The 16,591-nt window shown below is 41.9% G+C and overlaps 1 protein-coding gene across 4 annotated transcripts in view; it reads left to right on the forward strand.

The window, feature by feature from the left end:
- Positions 1-16,591, forward strand: part of LOC147425770 (Zn-dependent exopeptidases superfamily protein) — a 97,715-nt gene that overhangs the window by 79,983 nt on the left and 1,141 nt on the right. For all 4 annotated transcript variants that reach the window (XR_015186396.1, XM_086499754.1, XM_086499755.1 and 1 more), the window contains 7 exons: positions 13,970-14,172; positions 15,069-15,138; positions 15,261-15,389; positions 15,486-15,641; positions 15,758-15,931; positions 16,069-16,146; positions 16,380-16,520. Coding sequence is in view for 3 of the 4 variants with exons in the window: in XM_086499754.1 (XP_086355880.1) it covers positions 13,970-14,172; positions 15,069-15,138; positions 15,261-15,389; positions 15,486-15,641; positions 15,758-15,931; positions 16,069-16,146; positions 16,380-16,520 (951 nt within the window). In the remaining variant the exon portion in view is untranslated. The remainder of the gene's footprint in view (positions 1-13,969; positions 14,173-15,068; positions 15,139-15,260; positions 15,390-15,485; positions 15,642-15,757; positions 15,932-16,068; positions 16,147-16,379; positions 16,521-16,591) is intronic.

A 16,591-nucleotide genomic window follows, 5' to 3' on the forward strand; every position in this document is an offset into this window, starting at 1 on the left:
GCTTATGCAATATGGCAAAAGCTAAAGTCCAATTATGAAAACACCACGCTTGAGAAATAGGTGCATTTGATGCGAAAGTTGGTGAATATGTAGCTTGATGACTCGAAGTTAGGTGCATTTGATGCGAAAGTTGATGAATATGCAGCTTGATGACTTTAAGTCTGCTTCTGAGCATTTGAGTGCTTTTACAGGTGTGTTGAGTCAGTTGCAGGACAGTGGGCTTCAACAATTCGATGATAAGTTGAAAGCTGTTTTCTTGCTTATGACATTGCCAGATACTTAGGAAACTTTGGTTGTCTCCTTGAGCAAGAGTCCCACCCTCACTTATGATGGTGTGAGAGGGTCTATTCTCAATGAAGAGATTAGACGCAAGTCTAGTGGAGAAGGTGGCAGTTCTGCCTACAATGCAAGAGGTAGAAATCAAAAGCGTGATGCGGGCAACAGGACTCAAAATAGAAGTAAGAGCAAGACAAAAGATAAGGATGTCACTTGTTATCAATGTGGCAGAAAGTGTCACAAGAAACCCGATTGCAGGTATTTCAAGAAAGAGCAGGAAAGGAAGAAGGAAACGCAAGAAAAGAAGAAGAAAGATGAGAAGAAAGGGGAAAAATTAGCAGGTGATTCCTCCAGGGATGCTAAGAATGCAAATGTATCCTCCATTGTGGTCATTGAGGAGTTGTCAGACGTTGAGGAAATCTTGGTTGCGGCTTTATGCCCCTCAGATTTGGTGATAGCTAACGCAGAAGACATGCTTATCTCGAAGAAAGATGTCATTGATGCATTTCTCAGTGCTAATGATGGCCTATCCCAGTCATGGATAGTGGATTCTGGTGCTTCATTCCATGTGACTCCATCTTTGGAGTGTTTTGCTACATATGCTGCAGGCAATTATGGCAAGGTGTACTTTGATGATAATTTTGCTTGCAATATTGAGGGAATGGGTACTATGTGTTTGGCTCTTAACAATGGCTAAGAGCTTGTGTTGAATGATGTCAGGTTTGTACCAGGCATTAAGAAAAGTTTGCTATCTGTTGGCCAGCTAGATGCACATGGTTATACTACCATCTTTGCTGGGGGTTCATGGAAGTTGCTTAAGGGCTCTATGCTTGTTGCAAAATGGTCTAAAAGAGGTACTTTGTACTATCTTCGATGCAAAGCTTTGCCTGGCAAGTTTCTTGCTGTTGCTGAAATTGCTTCACACACGGAATTGTGGCATAAGAGACTTGGCTAAATGAGCCAAAAGGATATTGATGTGCTTTTCTCTTTGAAGAGGGTTGATGTAAAAGGCAAAAACTTAGATTTTTGTAACGATTGTCTTTATGGAAAGCAAAAGAAATCTTCTTATTACTCTGGTGTCTCTCGCAAAGCTAATCCTCTTGATCTTATTCACTCCGATGTGTGCACTTCGCCTGTTAAGTATTTGGTGGTGCATTGTATTTTGTTACATTCATTGATGACTGTACTAGGAAAGGATGGATGCATTTGTTGAAAAGTAAGAGCGAGACTTTTAATGCTTTTAAGAAGTTTCATGCTTTTGTCACTACGCAAAAGAGTGCGAAGACTAAATGTCTCAGATCTGATAATGGAGGAAAGTATGTATCTATTGAATTTTAGTGTTTTTTTGATGAAAATTGGATTAAAAGAGAGTTGACAGCTCCTTATAATCCGTCTTCTAATGGTGTGGCTGAGAGGTATAATCATACTTTATGTGAGAGAGTGTGTTGCATGTTGTCCACTGTTAAATCTTTCCCAAGAGTTTTGGGGGGAGGCATTGAAAACTACAGTTCATATTTGCAATGCTCTCCTAATAGTACGCTGAAAAATGACATTCCAGAGGAGGTTTGGTCTAGCAAACCTGTCTCTTATGATCATTTGAGAGTATTTGGCTGCAAAGCTTTTGTTCACGTACGCAATGACTTGAGAACAAAGCTTGATATGAAGTCCATTAAAGGAGTCTTCCTAAGTTATGGGAAAGAAGGTGAAATGGGCTATAGAGTGTGGTTACCATAGTTTAGAAAGGTAATACACAGCCGAGATGTAGTGTTCAATGAGACAAAATTGCTTAAGAATGCTACAAAATCTGATGCTGACAAGAAAACAGTCAGATTTCAGCCTTCCGTGCCACCCATTGATGTTGAAAAAGAGCCTCATGATGCATTATCGCAAGCTCAAATTGATAATCAGTCGGTTAACCTGTTGGGTTAAAGGCCTAAATAACCCCTTTTTGTACATATTTATACTTTGTCCAGGTTCAATATTGTTCAGGTTCCTGGACACATTTTTTAAAGGTCACTTATAATAAAAGTGGGAAAACCAAAAACTCACTTATTGAGTTTTCCCCAAAAACGTGAGCCCTCTCTCTCTCCCTCTTCGTTCTGCTAGCGCTTCCTCTCTTGCTGGCTTTCGCCACCCCTCTCTGCACACACACTGCACTTCCTCGGGTGCTCTTTCACTTGCACACACCGCCGCGCGCTCATCAACTGGTATCAGAGCCAGATTAGGGTTTCCGAAGCTTTGCGCAGGTGGCTGGACAGCAGGCAAAAGGCTTATCTCGCGTCAAATTTCCGCTTTCATCGCGAAGCCCCTTGCTTCCGGTGTCACCTAGGGTGATTAGGGTTCCCAAAACAGCCTAAAACAGGCTGAAATTAGGTCAAAACAGGCAAAAACCAGAAAATTACAGGTCAAAACAGCAAAACGCAGGTGTTCTAAATCGATTTCCGTGAATGCCCCTTGCTTTTCCCACTCAAAATAGGTCCATTTGATGCAAATTGATGCGCCAAAACAGTAAATTTGCAGAAAATTCAGAATTGGACTGTTTTTATGTACACAAATTGAGGTTTATGTACGCCTTTTGTGAGTTTATGCAAGTACGCATTGGGGATACTCGTTAATTGCTGAAATTTTCAGCACATTGTATGCAACGTGTAGTACATTGTGATTACTGAAAATTTTCAGATTTTGTGTAGACACTTTTTGCTGCATTTTTATCCGTACAAATGGCCTCTACTTCCTCGTCGTCTGATGCCAAGAGCTTGATGGAAATCAAGCGATTTGACGGTACAGGTTTCGACTTATGGTAGGACAGGATACAGGGGATTTTGTTTCTCAAGGATTGTGAGGGCGCCCTTTTGGCTGTAAAGCCTGAGGATATGCCGGATGAGGATTGAGCCAAGCTCAACAAGAGGGCAAAGGCCTATATCAAAATGGCTGTGAGGACCGATGACATTCTGGTGGACATAAAGGGCTTGGACAGTGCACATGCAATTTGGCATAAGTTGAAGGCCAATTATGAGAATGCCACCCCTGTGAATCAGGTGCATTTGATGCGCAAACTGGTGAACATGATGCTTGACGAAGCCAAGTCGGCTTTTGAGCACTTAAGTGCTTTCACCAGTGTTATGAGTCAGCTACAGGATACTGGGCTTCAACCTTTTGATGACAAGTTTAAAGCCATAATTTTGTTGTTGATGACTTTGCCAGACTCTTGGGAAACGCTTATGGTTTCTTTGAGTAATAGCCCCAACCTCACATATGATGGAGTGCGAGGCTCCATCTTAAATGAGGAAATTAGACGCAAGTCTAGTGGTGGGGAAGGTGGCAGTTCTGCTTCAATGCGAGAGGCAGAAGTCAGAAGCAAAATACAGGTACCAAGACTCAAAACAGGAGCAAAAGCAAGTCTAGGGATAATGATGTGACTTGTTATCAGTGTGGCAGAAAAGGCCATAAGAAGCCAGATTGCAAGTATTTCAAGAAAGAGCAGGAAAGAAAGAAGGAATCATAGGAGAAGAAGAAGACAAAGATAAGAAAGGGGAAAAATTAGCAGGTACCTCCTCCAAGGATTTAGAGACTGTCAATGTATCCTCTAGTGTGGTTATCACAGAGTTATCCGACAGTGAGGAGATCTTGGTTGCAGCTTCATGCCCCTCAGATTTTGTTGTAGCAAATGCAGAAGACATGCTTATCTCACGTAGAGATGTCATTGATGCATTGCTAAGTGCAAATGATGGCCTTACACAGTCTTGGATAGTAGATTCGGGTGCCTCATTTCATGTGACTCCATCTGTGGAGTGTTTTGCTTCTTATCATGCAGGCAAGTATGGCAAGGTTTATCTTGGGGATAACCATGCTTGTGACATTGAAGGAATGGGCACTGTGCGCTTGGCATTAAACAATGGCCAAGATTTATGCTTAAAGATGTAAGGTATGTACCAGGCATCAAGAAGAGTCTATTGTCTGTTGGCCAGACGGATGCACAGAGTTATACAACCATTTTTGTTGGGGGTTCATGGAAGTTGCTTAAGGGATCAATGCTCATTGTCAAGGGATGCAAGAGTGGTACATTGTACTATTTACATGGCAAAGCTTTGCCTGGCAAGTTTCTTGCAGTGGCCGAAGTTGCTTCTCATTTGGAGTTGTGGCACAAAAAGACTTGGCCATATGAGCCAGAAGGGACTTGATGTGCTCTCCTCTTTGAAGAGGGTTGATGTAAAGGGCACCAAGTTAGATTTTTGTAACGACTGCTTGTATGGTAAACAAAAGAAGTCTTCTTATTATTCTGGTGTCTCACGCAAAGCTAATGCTCTTGATTTAATTCACTCCGATGTATGTTCAATGCCTGTTAAGTCTTTTGGTGGTGCATCATACTTTGTTACATTCATTGATGATTGCACTAGGAAAGGCTGGGCATATTTGTTAAAGAATAAGAGTGAGACATTTAATGCATTTAAGAGGTTTCATGCTTTTGTGACCACGCAAAAGGGTAGTAAGCTTAAATGTCTGAGATCTGACAATGAGGGGGGGGTACACGTTTGCTGAATTTCAGCGTTATTGCGAAGAATATGGGATTAAAAGGGAGTTGACAGCCCCTTATAATCTATCTTCTAATGGTGTGGCTGAGAGGTATAACCGTACTTTATGTGAGAGAGTGCGTTGCATGTTGTCCACGGCTAATCTCTCTCATGGGTTTTGGGGAGAGGCTTTGAAAACTGCAGTTCATGTATGCAATCGCTCTCCTAACTGTACGGTAAAAAATGACATTCCAGAGGAGGTTTGGTATGGCAAACCTGCCTCTTATGATCATTTGAGAGTGTTTGGCTGCGAGGCTTTTATCCATGTTCGTAATGATTTGAGGACAAAGCTAGATGCCAAGTCCATCCAAGGACTCTTCTTAGGTTATGGGGAAGAGGGTGAAATGGGCTACAGGATATGGTTACCTCAGTTTAAGAGGGTAGTACGCAGCCGAGATGTAGTGTTCAATGAGGCTAAATTGCTGAAAAATGCTACATCTTCTGAAATTGACAAGAAATCGGTCAAATTTCAGCCTCTCTTGCCACCTATTGATGTTGAAAAAGAGCCTCAGGATGCATTACCGCAAGCTGAAATTGATAATCAGCCGGTTAACCTTGAGCCAGAAGAGGTAGGACATGATTTAGATGCTCCAAATGAGGATGGACAGCCACCTGTCATGGCTGAAAATGATTTTCAGCAGCATGAGCATGTTGAAAATGAGTTGCCTCCTGATGTAGAACCTGTGCCTGAGAATGTAGATCATTGGGTACGCAGGTCTACTCGTGTCAGAAGGTTGATACAGCGCTTTGACCCCTCTTTGCATCATGTTATGTTGACAGATGAGGGAGAGCCTCTTACATATAAAGAGGCAAAATCATGTGAGTTAAGCAGTAAGTGGGAGCTTGCAATGCAAGAGGAAATGAAATCCTTGTATGCAAATGATACTTGGGATCTTGTGCCATTGCCTAAAGGGAGAAAGGCTCTTCCTAACAAATGGGTATAAAAGATTAAGATTGTGGATGAAAAACCCAAGTACAAGGCAAGATTGGTTGCAAAAGGATATGCACAGAAAGAAGGAATTGATTTTCAAGAAATCTTTTCTCCCGTTGTAAAGCTTACAATTTACGTGTCCTTTTTGCTCTCGTTGTGGTGCTTGATTTGGAATTGAATCAAATGGATGTAAAGACGACGTTTTTGCACGGTGACATTGAAGAGGACATATACATGAAACAACTTGAAGGTTTTGTAGTTCCTACACGTGAGGAACTTGTATGCAGACTGAAAAGGGCTTTGTATGGTTTGAGACAATCATCACGGCAGTGGTATAAGAAGTTTGACACTTTTATGCTATCTCAAGGCTTTAAACGCAGCCATGCAGATCATTGTTTGTATACGAAAAGGGATGAAGATGGTAGTCCCATCATACTTGTTCTCTATGTTGATGACATGCTGCTTACCGGGAAACATAAGACTAGTCTTGATGCTCTGAAACGTAAGCTAAATTCAACATTTTCTATGAAGGATTTGGGTGATGCAGAGCATATTTTTGGCATGCGTATTAAAAGAGATAGAAAGCTGAAATTTTTGTTTTTATCTCAAGAAAGGTACATTGCAAAAGTACTTGACAGGTTTAATATGGTTGATGCTAAGCCTCTTGGAGTACCTTTACCTCCATACACTAAGCTTAGCAAAGCAGATTGCCCAAAGGATGAGGTGGCATTGAAAGCAATGAAGGGAATCCTATATGCATTAGCTTGTGGTTCTCTTATGTATGCTATGGTTGCCACTCGTCCCGGCATTGCTTATGCAATGGGAGTTGTTAGTCGATACATGTCGAATCCCGGCAAAGCGCATTGGGAAGCTGTCAAATGCATTTTGAGATATTTGAAAGGTACACAATCAAAGTGTATTTGTTATGGAAAAAGTGACTTAAAGTTGCAGGGATATTGTGATGCAGACATGGCAGGTGACATGGATACCAGGAAATCTACCAGTGGATATGTATTTGCCATTGCTGGTGATGCAGTCTCTTGGTGTTCTAGGTTGCAAACAATTGTGGCATTGAGTACTATTGAGGCTGAATATTTTTCAGCCACAGAGGCTTCAAAGGAGGCCATTTGGTTGGGTAGACTTGCAAAAGAACTTGGCATGTCTGCTTATACACACGTGTTGGGTTGTGATAGCCAGAGTGCTGTCTATTTAGCCAAAAATGCCATGTTTCATGCGTGTACCAAACACATAGAGGTGCGATACCACTTCATACGTCAGGTATTGGAGGATGGTCTAGTCACCTTGACTGAGATCCATACACAGGATAACCTTGTAGATGTTCTCACCAAGAGTCTTGCTAAGGCTCAACATGAGCCATTGCATGCAGCTGGTGGGAGTTGGTTAACTTAAAGGCGTCATTTATGTCTCTAGGTGGGAGGTTGTTGGATTAAAGGCCTAAATAACCCCTTTTTGTACATTTTTATACTTTGTCCAGGTTCCGGGACATATTTTTTTAAAGTCACTTGTAATAAAAGTGGGAAAACCCAAAACTCACTTATTGAGTTTTTCCCAGAAACGTGAGCTCTCTCTCTCTCTCTCTCTCTCTCTCTCTCCCTTGCTTGGATCTCTAGCGTTAGCTCTCTGCTGCTCTGTGCCTCCTGCTTCTTGCCCCAATCCTGCACTACATCGCGACCCGCACCTACCGGTACTTTCTGCTTCGCGCTTTCAGTAAGAATAAATAAGCCCAAGGGGCCTCACTCTTGAGGGCATCTGTACGCAGAGTCCGAGAGCAGAGGACCCTTTGGGTGTTGTACTTTGCTCAAAGCATTAATATAATAAAGAGGGGCGCCAGGTTTTGGGGCCAATACCTCTGGGCATGGAACTACGCCGGGCCGTATCGACTCAAGTTTTAAGTTGTGAAGTATTTTTTAGCGATTCTCTCATGTGTCGTGCCCGATTCTCGACTTGGTGTGCCCAAGTGTGTGACAATGGTATCAGAGCATCAGGCGTGTGCTTTTCTCAAAGCATACCGGTCCTATCAAATAATAGACAAGGCACTTTGGAAATTGTTATTGGAGAATCTTCGTGTCCCAACCTCAGACTTATTAGCCACTCCCACCTTTACTTCATCGCTTATCAGGCGTGCTCCCGTCTTCATCGCTCTGTCTTACAGGGCATAAGCCATAAAGAATCCCATATTACACATGGGTTCTGTCACAAGACGGGCACCACGTGCCAATAGAAAAGAACAGACTGAACACACTTTTAGCACTTACTTTTAGCACTTCAATAACAACTGAACTGAAAGAGAGAGAGAGAGAGACGACACACGACACGGAGTGGCGGAATTCCACCCCAGAGAGTATTGGCCCCAAACCTTGGCGCCCCTTTCGGTATTTCTTTATATTACTGCCGATTCACAAAGTACAACAGCGGAGGGGCACCTGCTTTGCAATCTGCGCGCTAAAAAAGTGCCAGAGAGGGCCCCCAAGGCTCATATTTAAAGGCCCAAAGCCTAAAAACATCAAATATGAAAAGCTGACCCCAAAAAATCACTTTCCTAAAATTTCGGGATTTTCCTAAAAATCTGCCACGAATTTCTGGACGTCCGTACTGGTGTCACATCATCATATTTTGATGTGCAAAGTCTTTTGAGTGTGTTCTGCTTTATTTTTAATGCCTTTATGTCACTTGGGGCCCCATCGGACGGGGTCCCCATAAGTTGGTAGGACTTCTTCTTGTGTTGCTTGTTCTTCTTAGGGTTTCTAGAATTAGGTTTTAGGTTAGGGTTTCCAGAATTAGGGTTTCAGTAGTTAGGGTTTTTGGCAAAAATTAGGGTTAGGGTTTCTGCTCTCGGACAGCCACATCATCTGTAAGTGGGCTCCATTCTTTAGGCTTTGACACGTCAGCAGTTTGTTACATCTCCCCTTCTCGAAAGAGAGTAATCGTCCGTGATTACAGCATATCTGCAAAACAACTCAAGTTAGCTCAAAAATTTCCGAGGGACGTTTTGAGGGACAATCAGTTTGCTCTTTTTATTAAGGAGTTAGCTTCTCCTTTCTGCTCTTTTGATCAAGGAGTTAGCTGCTCCTATCGGCTGTTTTGATCAAGGAGTTAGCTTCCCCTTTCGTCCAGATCGGAACTCTTGATATTCCGGCGTAGTAAAATTAGCCATCACACCCAGACCGTACTGATCTTCCACGGGTGTCTTGATACACTAAAATTACATACCTAGGCAATCTCATCCAATTAGGAATATTCAGTGGTGGTTGGCACATCACAATGCAACACAAATGCTCACATATGCATGTTACAAGACATAGAAACATAAAGCCGCCGATGAACACTCCCCCTGCAAATAACCATCTAGGTCCGGGCCATGAGAGGTCCGGGCCCTCATGGCCCGGACCTGTTCAACGACTCCCTCGTCACTCCTCCCGCAAATAACCTAAAAAGGTCCGGGCCATGAGATATAGAGGCCTTTTACAACCAAATGCCCCCCAGACCGCAGCTTGCGCCGTTTGGAGGTGCTGAGAGTAACCACTGCTCAGACTTCTTAATACTCCCCCCGTAAATAACCATAAGGGTCCGGGCCATGAGTAAAAGCAACACTTTTCAATCATTCAATACTCCCCCCGCAAATAACCACAAGGGTTCGGGCCATGAGTAAACACATCACTTTTCAATCATTCAATACTCCCCCCGCAAATAACCACAAGGGTCCAGGCCATGAGTATGAACAAGCATTCTCAAACATAAATTCTCACTTCTCCACCCGGGAGTAAAATCACCAATCATTGAAACCAGTATCAAACCAGAGTCAAACAATTCAAATTGGCACCAAAACAGGTTCAAAACAGATACCATCCATTTCAAACAGATCACCAAACAAGATCAAACGGAACTCAAACTTAAAAAGCAATCTGGACATCAGTCGAGCTCGAAAAGTCGACTGACCTTCCATCCTGAAACCTGCACAAAAAATTTGGGTTAGGTTCATTCCATAAGGTCGTAGCCGAGCACAACATGGTCCATCAGCTCTTAGACAAACAATGTTTCTTTGGCGGCAATGGTAGTCCCAAGAGATAGCAATCACACCGAACCTCCAAGGTTATCAACTCGAGAAGAGACATCTACTGAGAGATATCGAGAAATTTCAAGATATAATCTGCTAGGGTTTCCATGGCAAGCATTTCAGGATACCCCACTCTGCCAGAAGTTGCACTCCGCAGGAAGATGTCAGAAACCATATATCTTCGGGCAAATTTTTTTTTTTTTCTTGAAAGCTTGCCAAGTACTTAGAGTATGTTGCTTGGTAGCTGTAGACATCAACATCTGCATGGCACTGCTTCTGAGAAAAATAGTGACTTGAAACAAATCTGGATCCTTCTCTTGCAAGTGATCTTAATTGGCTTATGCCCTGTAAGACATGAGCGATGAAGACGGGAGCGCGCCCGATCCGCGATGAAGTAAGGGTGGGAGTGGCTGATACCTCAAATATAATTCAATTCCAATAGCTCTGTCTGCTCTTTTGTAGGACCGGTATGCTTTCAGAAAAGCACACGCCTGATGCTCTGATACCACTGTCACAAGACGGGCACCACGTGCCAATAGAAAAGAATAGACTGAACACACTTTTAGCACTTCAATAACAACTGAACTGAAAGAGAGAGAGAGAGAGAGAGAGAGAGAGAGAGAGAGAGAGAGAGAGAGAGAGAGAGAGAGAGAGAGAGAGAGACGACATGCGACACGGAGTGGCGGAATTCCACCCCAGAGAGTATTGGCCCCAAACCTTGGTGCCCCTTTCGGTATTTCTTTATATTACCTCCGATTCACGAAGTATAACAGCCGAGGAGCACCTGCTCTGCAATTTGCGCGCTAAAAAAGTGCCAGAGAGGGCCCCCAAGGCTCATATTTAATTTAAAGGTCCAAAGCCTAAAAGCATCAAATATAAAAAGCTGACCCCAAAAAATCACTTTCCTAAAATTTCGGGATTTCCCTAGAAATCCGCCGCGAATTTCTGGAAGTCCGTACAGGTGCCACATCATCATATTTTGATGTGCAAAGTCTTTTGATTGTGTTCTGCTTTATTTTTAATGCCTTTATGTCACTTGGGGCCCCATCGGACGGGGTCCCCATAAGTTGGTAGGACTTCTTCTTTGTTGCTCGTTCTTCTTAGAGTTTCTAGAATTAGGGTTTGCAGGTTTTAGGGTTAGGGTTTCCAGAATTAGGGTTTCAGCAGTTAGGGTTTTTGGCAAAAATTAGGGTTAGGGTTTTTGCTCTCGGGCAGTCACACCATCTGTAAGTTGGCTCCATTCTTTAGGCTTTGACACGTTAGCAGTTTGTTACCAGTTCTCGTGGAGAATCTGACAGAGATAACGCCTCTCATCGGGAAGGTAAAGAAAAGTTGAAGTCTGGCATGGGAACTGAAGAAAAGAATGAAGAATACGACGAATTTTCGGCAAGGAAGTTTGCGAGAACTTTAAAAATCTCTTGAACGGTTGAGAATTTGGATATGCGACAAGAGGCAAAGTTGATCCTCTCGACAAGCTCTATGCATTGACATGAACATATCTTATGGCCAACAACTTTGCAAAATTAGGATTTTTGCAAAAAAATTCAGTATGTGTGGAATTAATGTTTTTGGAAGCTCTTGTTATCTGTGTGCAGATAACTACTAGAAACGGGAAACATGGATATGAAAGCATTTGGAAGCATGGAGCCGGGCATTGACTCTTTTGTAACAAGGTAAACCATTTGCTTGAAATTTTGCCTGTTTTGCAGGTGAAATCGAGATGACATGGCAAGGAATTTGCATCTGAAAGCAATCGGGAGCAACGGTAGCTCAAGAATAAATCCGTCGATTTAAGATAAGAACGATGAATTTTGTTTTGAAATCTGAATGAATGAATGATGATGCATGAGGAATGTTGAATGATGATGAATCATTCTAGTGCATCAAGATTCCATTTGAATGAGATGATTGGATACTGTGGTGAGTGCATCAAGAGTTCCTGCGGGATGAGATGGGTACACAGGGATGTAGGTTCATCAAGACTTCTCGACGTATGAGATCACTAGATGATTGAAATACTGTGGCCAGTATGAACTAAGTGTGTGATTTGTGAACTGCATGGAAATTTCCTAAGATGAATTTGATTTATGAAATTAATGTTTTTTGGAAGAACATGCTAGTTGTGTGCAAATAACAAGTGAAAATCGAGAGTGAGATGATGACAATTCGGAGCAATGACAGCTCTAGAATGAACTTGATAATGATAAGAATCATGATGAATGATTGAATGGAAATGTCATGAGTGCATCAAGAGTTCCCGCGGGATGAGATGGCCACACAACTAGAACTGAATGATTAAAACGCTCTGTTCAGTATGAACTCAGTGTGTGATTGATGGATTGGGATCCCCGGAAAATGATTGCTCGCACATGATAGTGCTTGAGTGCAGATGGAATGATTGACCAAATGACTGCAGCATTTCGGTCTTGGAAATCTATGGACATGATCGCAATATGGGATTAGTCAATCCGACATCAGTAAGATCTAGGATAGATCTCCTAGATTCTATGTGATATGATTAGAATGTGATGTGATGTACTGTCGTCTTTGTACAAGTGTTGGATTTGTCGTCTAGTGTGTTGGTACCTAGAGTCAGTCTCTACTGAACTGGTTTATGGCTTGTCTGATTTTGCAGGCGTAATCGAGGGCGATTACAATTCTTTCAAGAGGTGGGTCACAATGATGACGTGGCAATATTGCCCGGACATAGTTGATGACATGGCAGAAATTGTATGGACAGGTTGTACGGTAGATGCCGTGGCAAACAGTACGGCCTTCCGCGATTTGCACTGACAGGTGCTGATGTGGTAGCCTATACGGATTTCCATAAATTGCGCAAATTGCTTTTCTGGCAGATTTTGGAGCCAGTTGCTTTTGGGATTATTTGCTTTTGAGTTTATTGCTTTTGGGGCATCCCTTGTAAGAACAAGTAAGCCCAAGGGGCCTCACTCTTCAAGGCATCTGGACGCAGAGTCTGAGAGTAGAGGACCCTTCGGGTGTTGTACTTCGCTCAAGTATTAATATAATAAAGAAATACCGAAAGGGGCGCCAAGTTTTGGGGCCAATACCTCTAGGCACGGAACTACGCCGGGCCGTGTCGACTCAAGTTTTAAAGTTGTTAAGTATTTTTCAATGATTCTCTCCTGTGTCGTGCCCGATTCTCGACTTGGGGTGCCCAAGTCTGTGACACTTGCAAGACATCTCCCACTACATTCTTCCTCCCTTAGGTCAATACTCTCGTTTACGGAGATCTTGATTTACGTCAAGCTTTCTCTTTTTGGGCGGGTCGAAAAGGATCCTCACTTTGATAGGAGCTGACTGTGAGTCCAAGAGGGATTAAGTAGCCAAGAAAGCTATGGCTCTCCAGACAGCCCATGGCCGGCTACATAGGGAAAGATAGTAATGAAGTGTTCATGAAAGGTGCTCTACTTTTCAGACAAGGCGAAATGTGTGTACAATGATTAGGATAGCCACCAAAAAAATTATATATGAGTGTCATGATGTGCCTAGTGCGAGAAGGGGCCGATGGTGTGAGGTCTAACTGCAGCTAGCATCAATTCTTGTTGTCTTATCCTTGTTGTAGATTGTTTTTAAAGTTTAGTACTTGTTTCAAGTTTAGTCAAGTAAGCTTCCAGTTTGCCTTGGTCTTTTCTGAAAGCATTTTTAAGGATATGTTGTTTTGTTTTTATCTATTTTGTTTAGAAACAAACAAGGTGTTTAGTTCTTCTTTATCTATTTTCTTGTGTATGCTGATTTTGTGTTTTGTGCAAGTGTTTTAGCCCTCTTATAATCCCTAAGTTTAGATTATCTAACCTTATGAAGGTTTATACACACTACCCTCATTAACTATTTCAAAGCATCCTAAATTAGTTAGTAATGGATTGGGTACCCACTTTGAAAAGCGAATGCAACCTTATTGTAGAAAAATTGATCACCTTCTAGGATTCGAAGCATTCAAAACGTGATGAATTGGGTGAAAACAAGGAAACATCATTTCATGAGATATTATAAATATTTATGCTACTTGGCTTAATATGTGGGCCCAGGTTTTGGTCTAAGAAAATACCAGATCAGAATACTGTAAGCCTACTAATAATCTCTTTGCTTTCTATACAGGTAAATAAAGGGGGCTTTTTAGAGGTTGGAGTGCAGACGTATGGTTCTGGTTTGTGGCATACCTGGTTTGATAGAGACTTGACTATTGCTGGCAGAGTGATTCTGAAGCGAGGAAGTGGAGAAAGCATGTCTTTCTCACACGAGTTGGTCAAAATTGGCGATCCAATCTTGAGAATTCCAACATTGGCTATTCATTTGGATAGGTATTTATAAAAAATCTCTAGCACATAGTTGAATTTGAAAGTTCAGAATCAGGTCCATCTCCAGATATTCCAACGCATTTAACATTTTCTGAGTTGAGAAACTGATGACATTTGCTCCTGACTCAGTGTGTTTCCATCATGCTTAAAATACTGAAATACTCCAGTGTTTCCATCGTTTCCATCGGCTGTATATTTTCTAGTGGCAGATTATCTATATTTTCCATCAAAAGGAAGATCATTGCAGAAATGATTGTATTCCAGAATTTTGTGAGATAATACTGTGTTCGAGGAAAAGCAAGTAGTGAAACGATTGCCTGAATGCATCAGGTTTTCTAGTAGCTATCAGCAGTCATCAGATATATCGTTTCATAGATCAGGTGCTTCTGCTACAAACGAAGCCATCACCATGCTCTTATCGATTCTCTCTTAACAGGGTGCGTTTGATGTGAACCTTTTAGCCAAGGTACTGAGGAGAGTGTGTGTCAATACACAATTTACAGCAATGGGGCTTGGTTATCTTCTTAGGGAAATTGCTTGTATAGAATGCTCAAATTAGCAATGGGCTTAAAGAAGGAATTTTAATTTGAAGTACCCTTCCAGGGCTGGTAGTGTCTCTTTCACTTCCTCAATGAAGGTGTTTAAACATCCACTATGTACGTTGTCTGTGCCCAAAATGGTAGCTAGATTAAAAGCTTTAGGGAGTGTCACAGGAAAATGGTATGGCTTCCTTTCTGGTGAATTCATCATAGATCTACAAAGAGCCTTTTGAACCAATACTGTTATTACCTGAACAAATCTTAAACATGTTCTTGAACTCGGTGTAGTGCAATTAGTTGCTCAAGTAGGCGATTGGATTTTGATTCTTTTGTTGAATAATGCGGCTATGCTTTGTGCAGAAATGTGCAAGAAGGGTTCAAATTCAATACACAAACGCATCTTGCACCTGTGCTAGCTACAGCAATTAAGGTTAGATTCCCATGCCATACAACATAAGTAATGTCTACCTCACTTTTCTGTACATGGTTTTACTTCACTAGCATTGAACCTTTGGTAGAGGCTTTAGTTACATTTGTGTTGAACATTTTTAGGATGAAATGAACAAACAAACTGGTACAGAGAATAAAAGCTTTTCCGCGGAAGAAAATGGTAGTGACGGCACATTGACAAAGAAAGTTGAGGACAGTTCGAAGGAGATCCACCATGGTCTGCTTTTACAGGTACGTATAAGTTGTTGGTAAAGAAATTGTTTTACTGAAGACAACTTCCACTTTCTGCTGTATTCGTACCAACCTCTTATCTTTTGTCACATTCAGCTTCTTGCACAAGAGCTAGAATGCCAACCAGGGGAGATTTGTGATTTTGAATTGCAACTTTGCGATACACAGCCCAGCCTAATTGGAGGGGCTCTTAAAGAGTTCATTTTTTCTGGGCGTCTGGACAACCTTTGCATGTCCTTCTGTTCTCTAAAGGTCACTCACTTGTTAATACAAATTTCAAAAACTCTCTTTCTGTCTGGCACATAAAGATCGATTGTTTTTTCTGTTTTGATATTTCTCGATTCCTAATGCTGGTTGAAAGGTTACAGGCCCTGATTGATGCCTCGAACGATGATAGTTTGGATCAGGAGGTGGGAGTGAGGATGGTGGCTCTGTTTGACCACGAGGAGGTAGGGTCTAATTCAGCGCAGGGTGCGGGATCTCCTGCTATGTTTGATGCTTTGTCGCGTGCAACACTGTCCTTTGCCAGCTCTAGCTTGAAGGCAAGTGGTAAATGACTTTGAACATTTGAAACTGCAATGACTTTTAAGCCTCATGCAATACTGAATTAATGAACTCCTCTAACAGGGATGTCCTGAAACTTTGGAATTTATTATTTTTCTTTTGGGTTCCCGTGCAGGTGGTGGTTGACAAAGCTATTCAACGCAGCTTTCTGGTCTCAGCAGATATGGCTCATTGCTTACATCCAAATTATTCTGTGCGTATCCATGTTGCTTTTTATTTTGTTTGTACAAAGTCTCATGCCTGAGGGAACTGATGAACAGCGGGATTTTGATTGCTTGTGAAATCTTCTCCTCTTATCAGGGAGAGCAAAATTGGTTTTGCTTTTAAATCATTTGATTTTTCCTTTCGTGATACAGAGAGAATGGAAACCAAGTCTATGTTACTGTCTTTTTTTTGTTTTCCTGATATTTTCTTTTGCATATTCAGGAGAAGCATGAAGACAATCATCAACCTAAAATGCACAAAGGTCTTGTAATAAAGCATAATGCTAACCAACGATATGCAACGAATGCAGTCACTTCTTTCATTTTTCGGCATATCGCAACGAAGTACAAACTTCCAGTTCAGGTATCTGTTGGTCAACTAGCTTGATACAATATAATGCACTCCGTTGTAGTCGGATGCCTTCTTTCATATGG

Source organism: Adiantum capillus-veneris, chromosome 25 (genome assembly GCF_014529385.1).
Source record: "Adiantum capillus-veneris isolate H3 chromosome 25, ASM1452938v2, whole genome shotgun sequence".
Lineage (NCBI taxonomy): Eukaryota > Viridiplantae > Streptophyta > Polypodiopsida > Polypodiales > Pteridaceae > Adiantum > Adiantum capillus-veneris.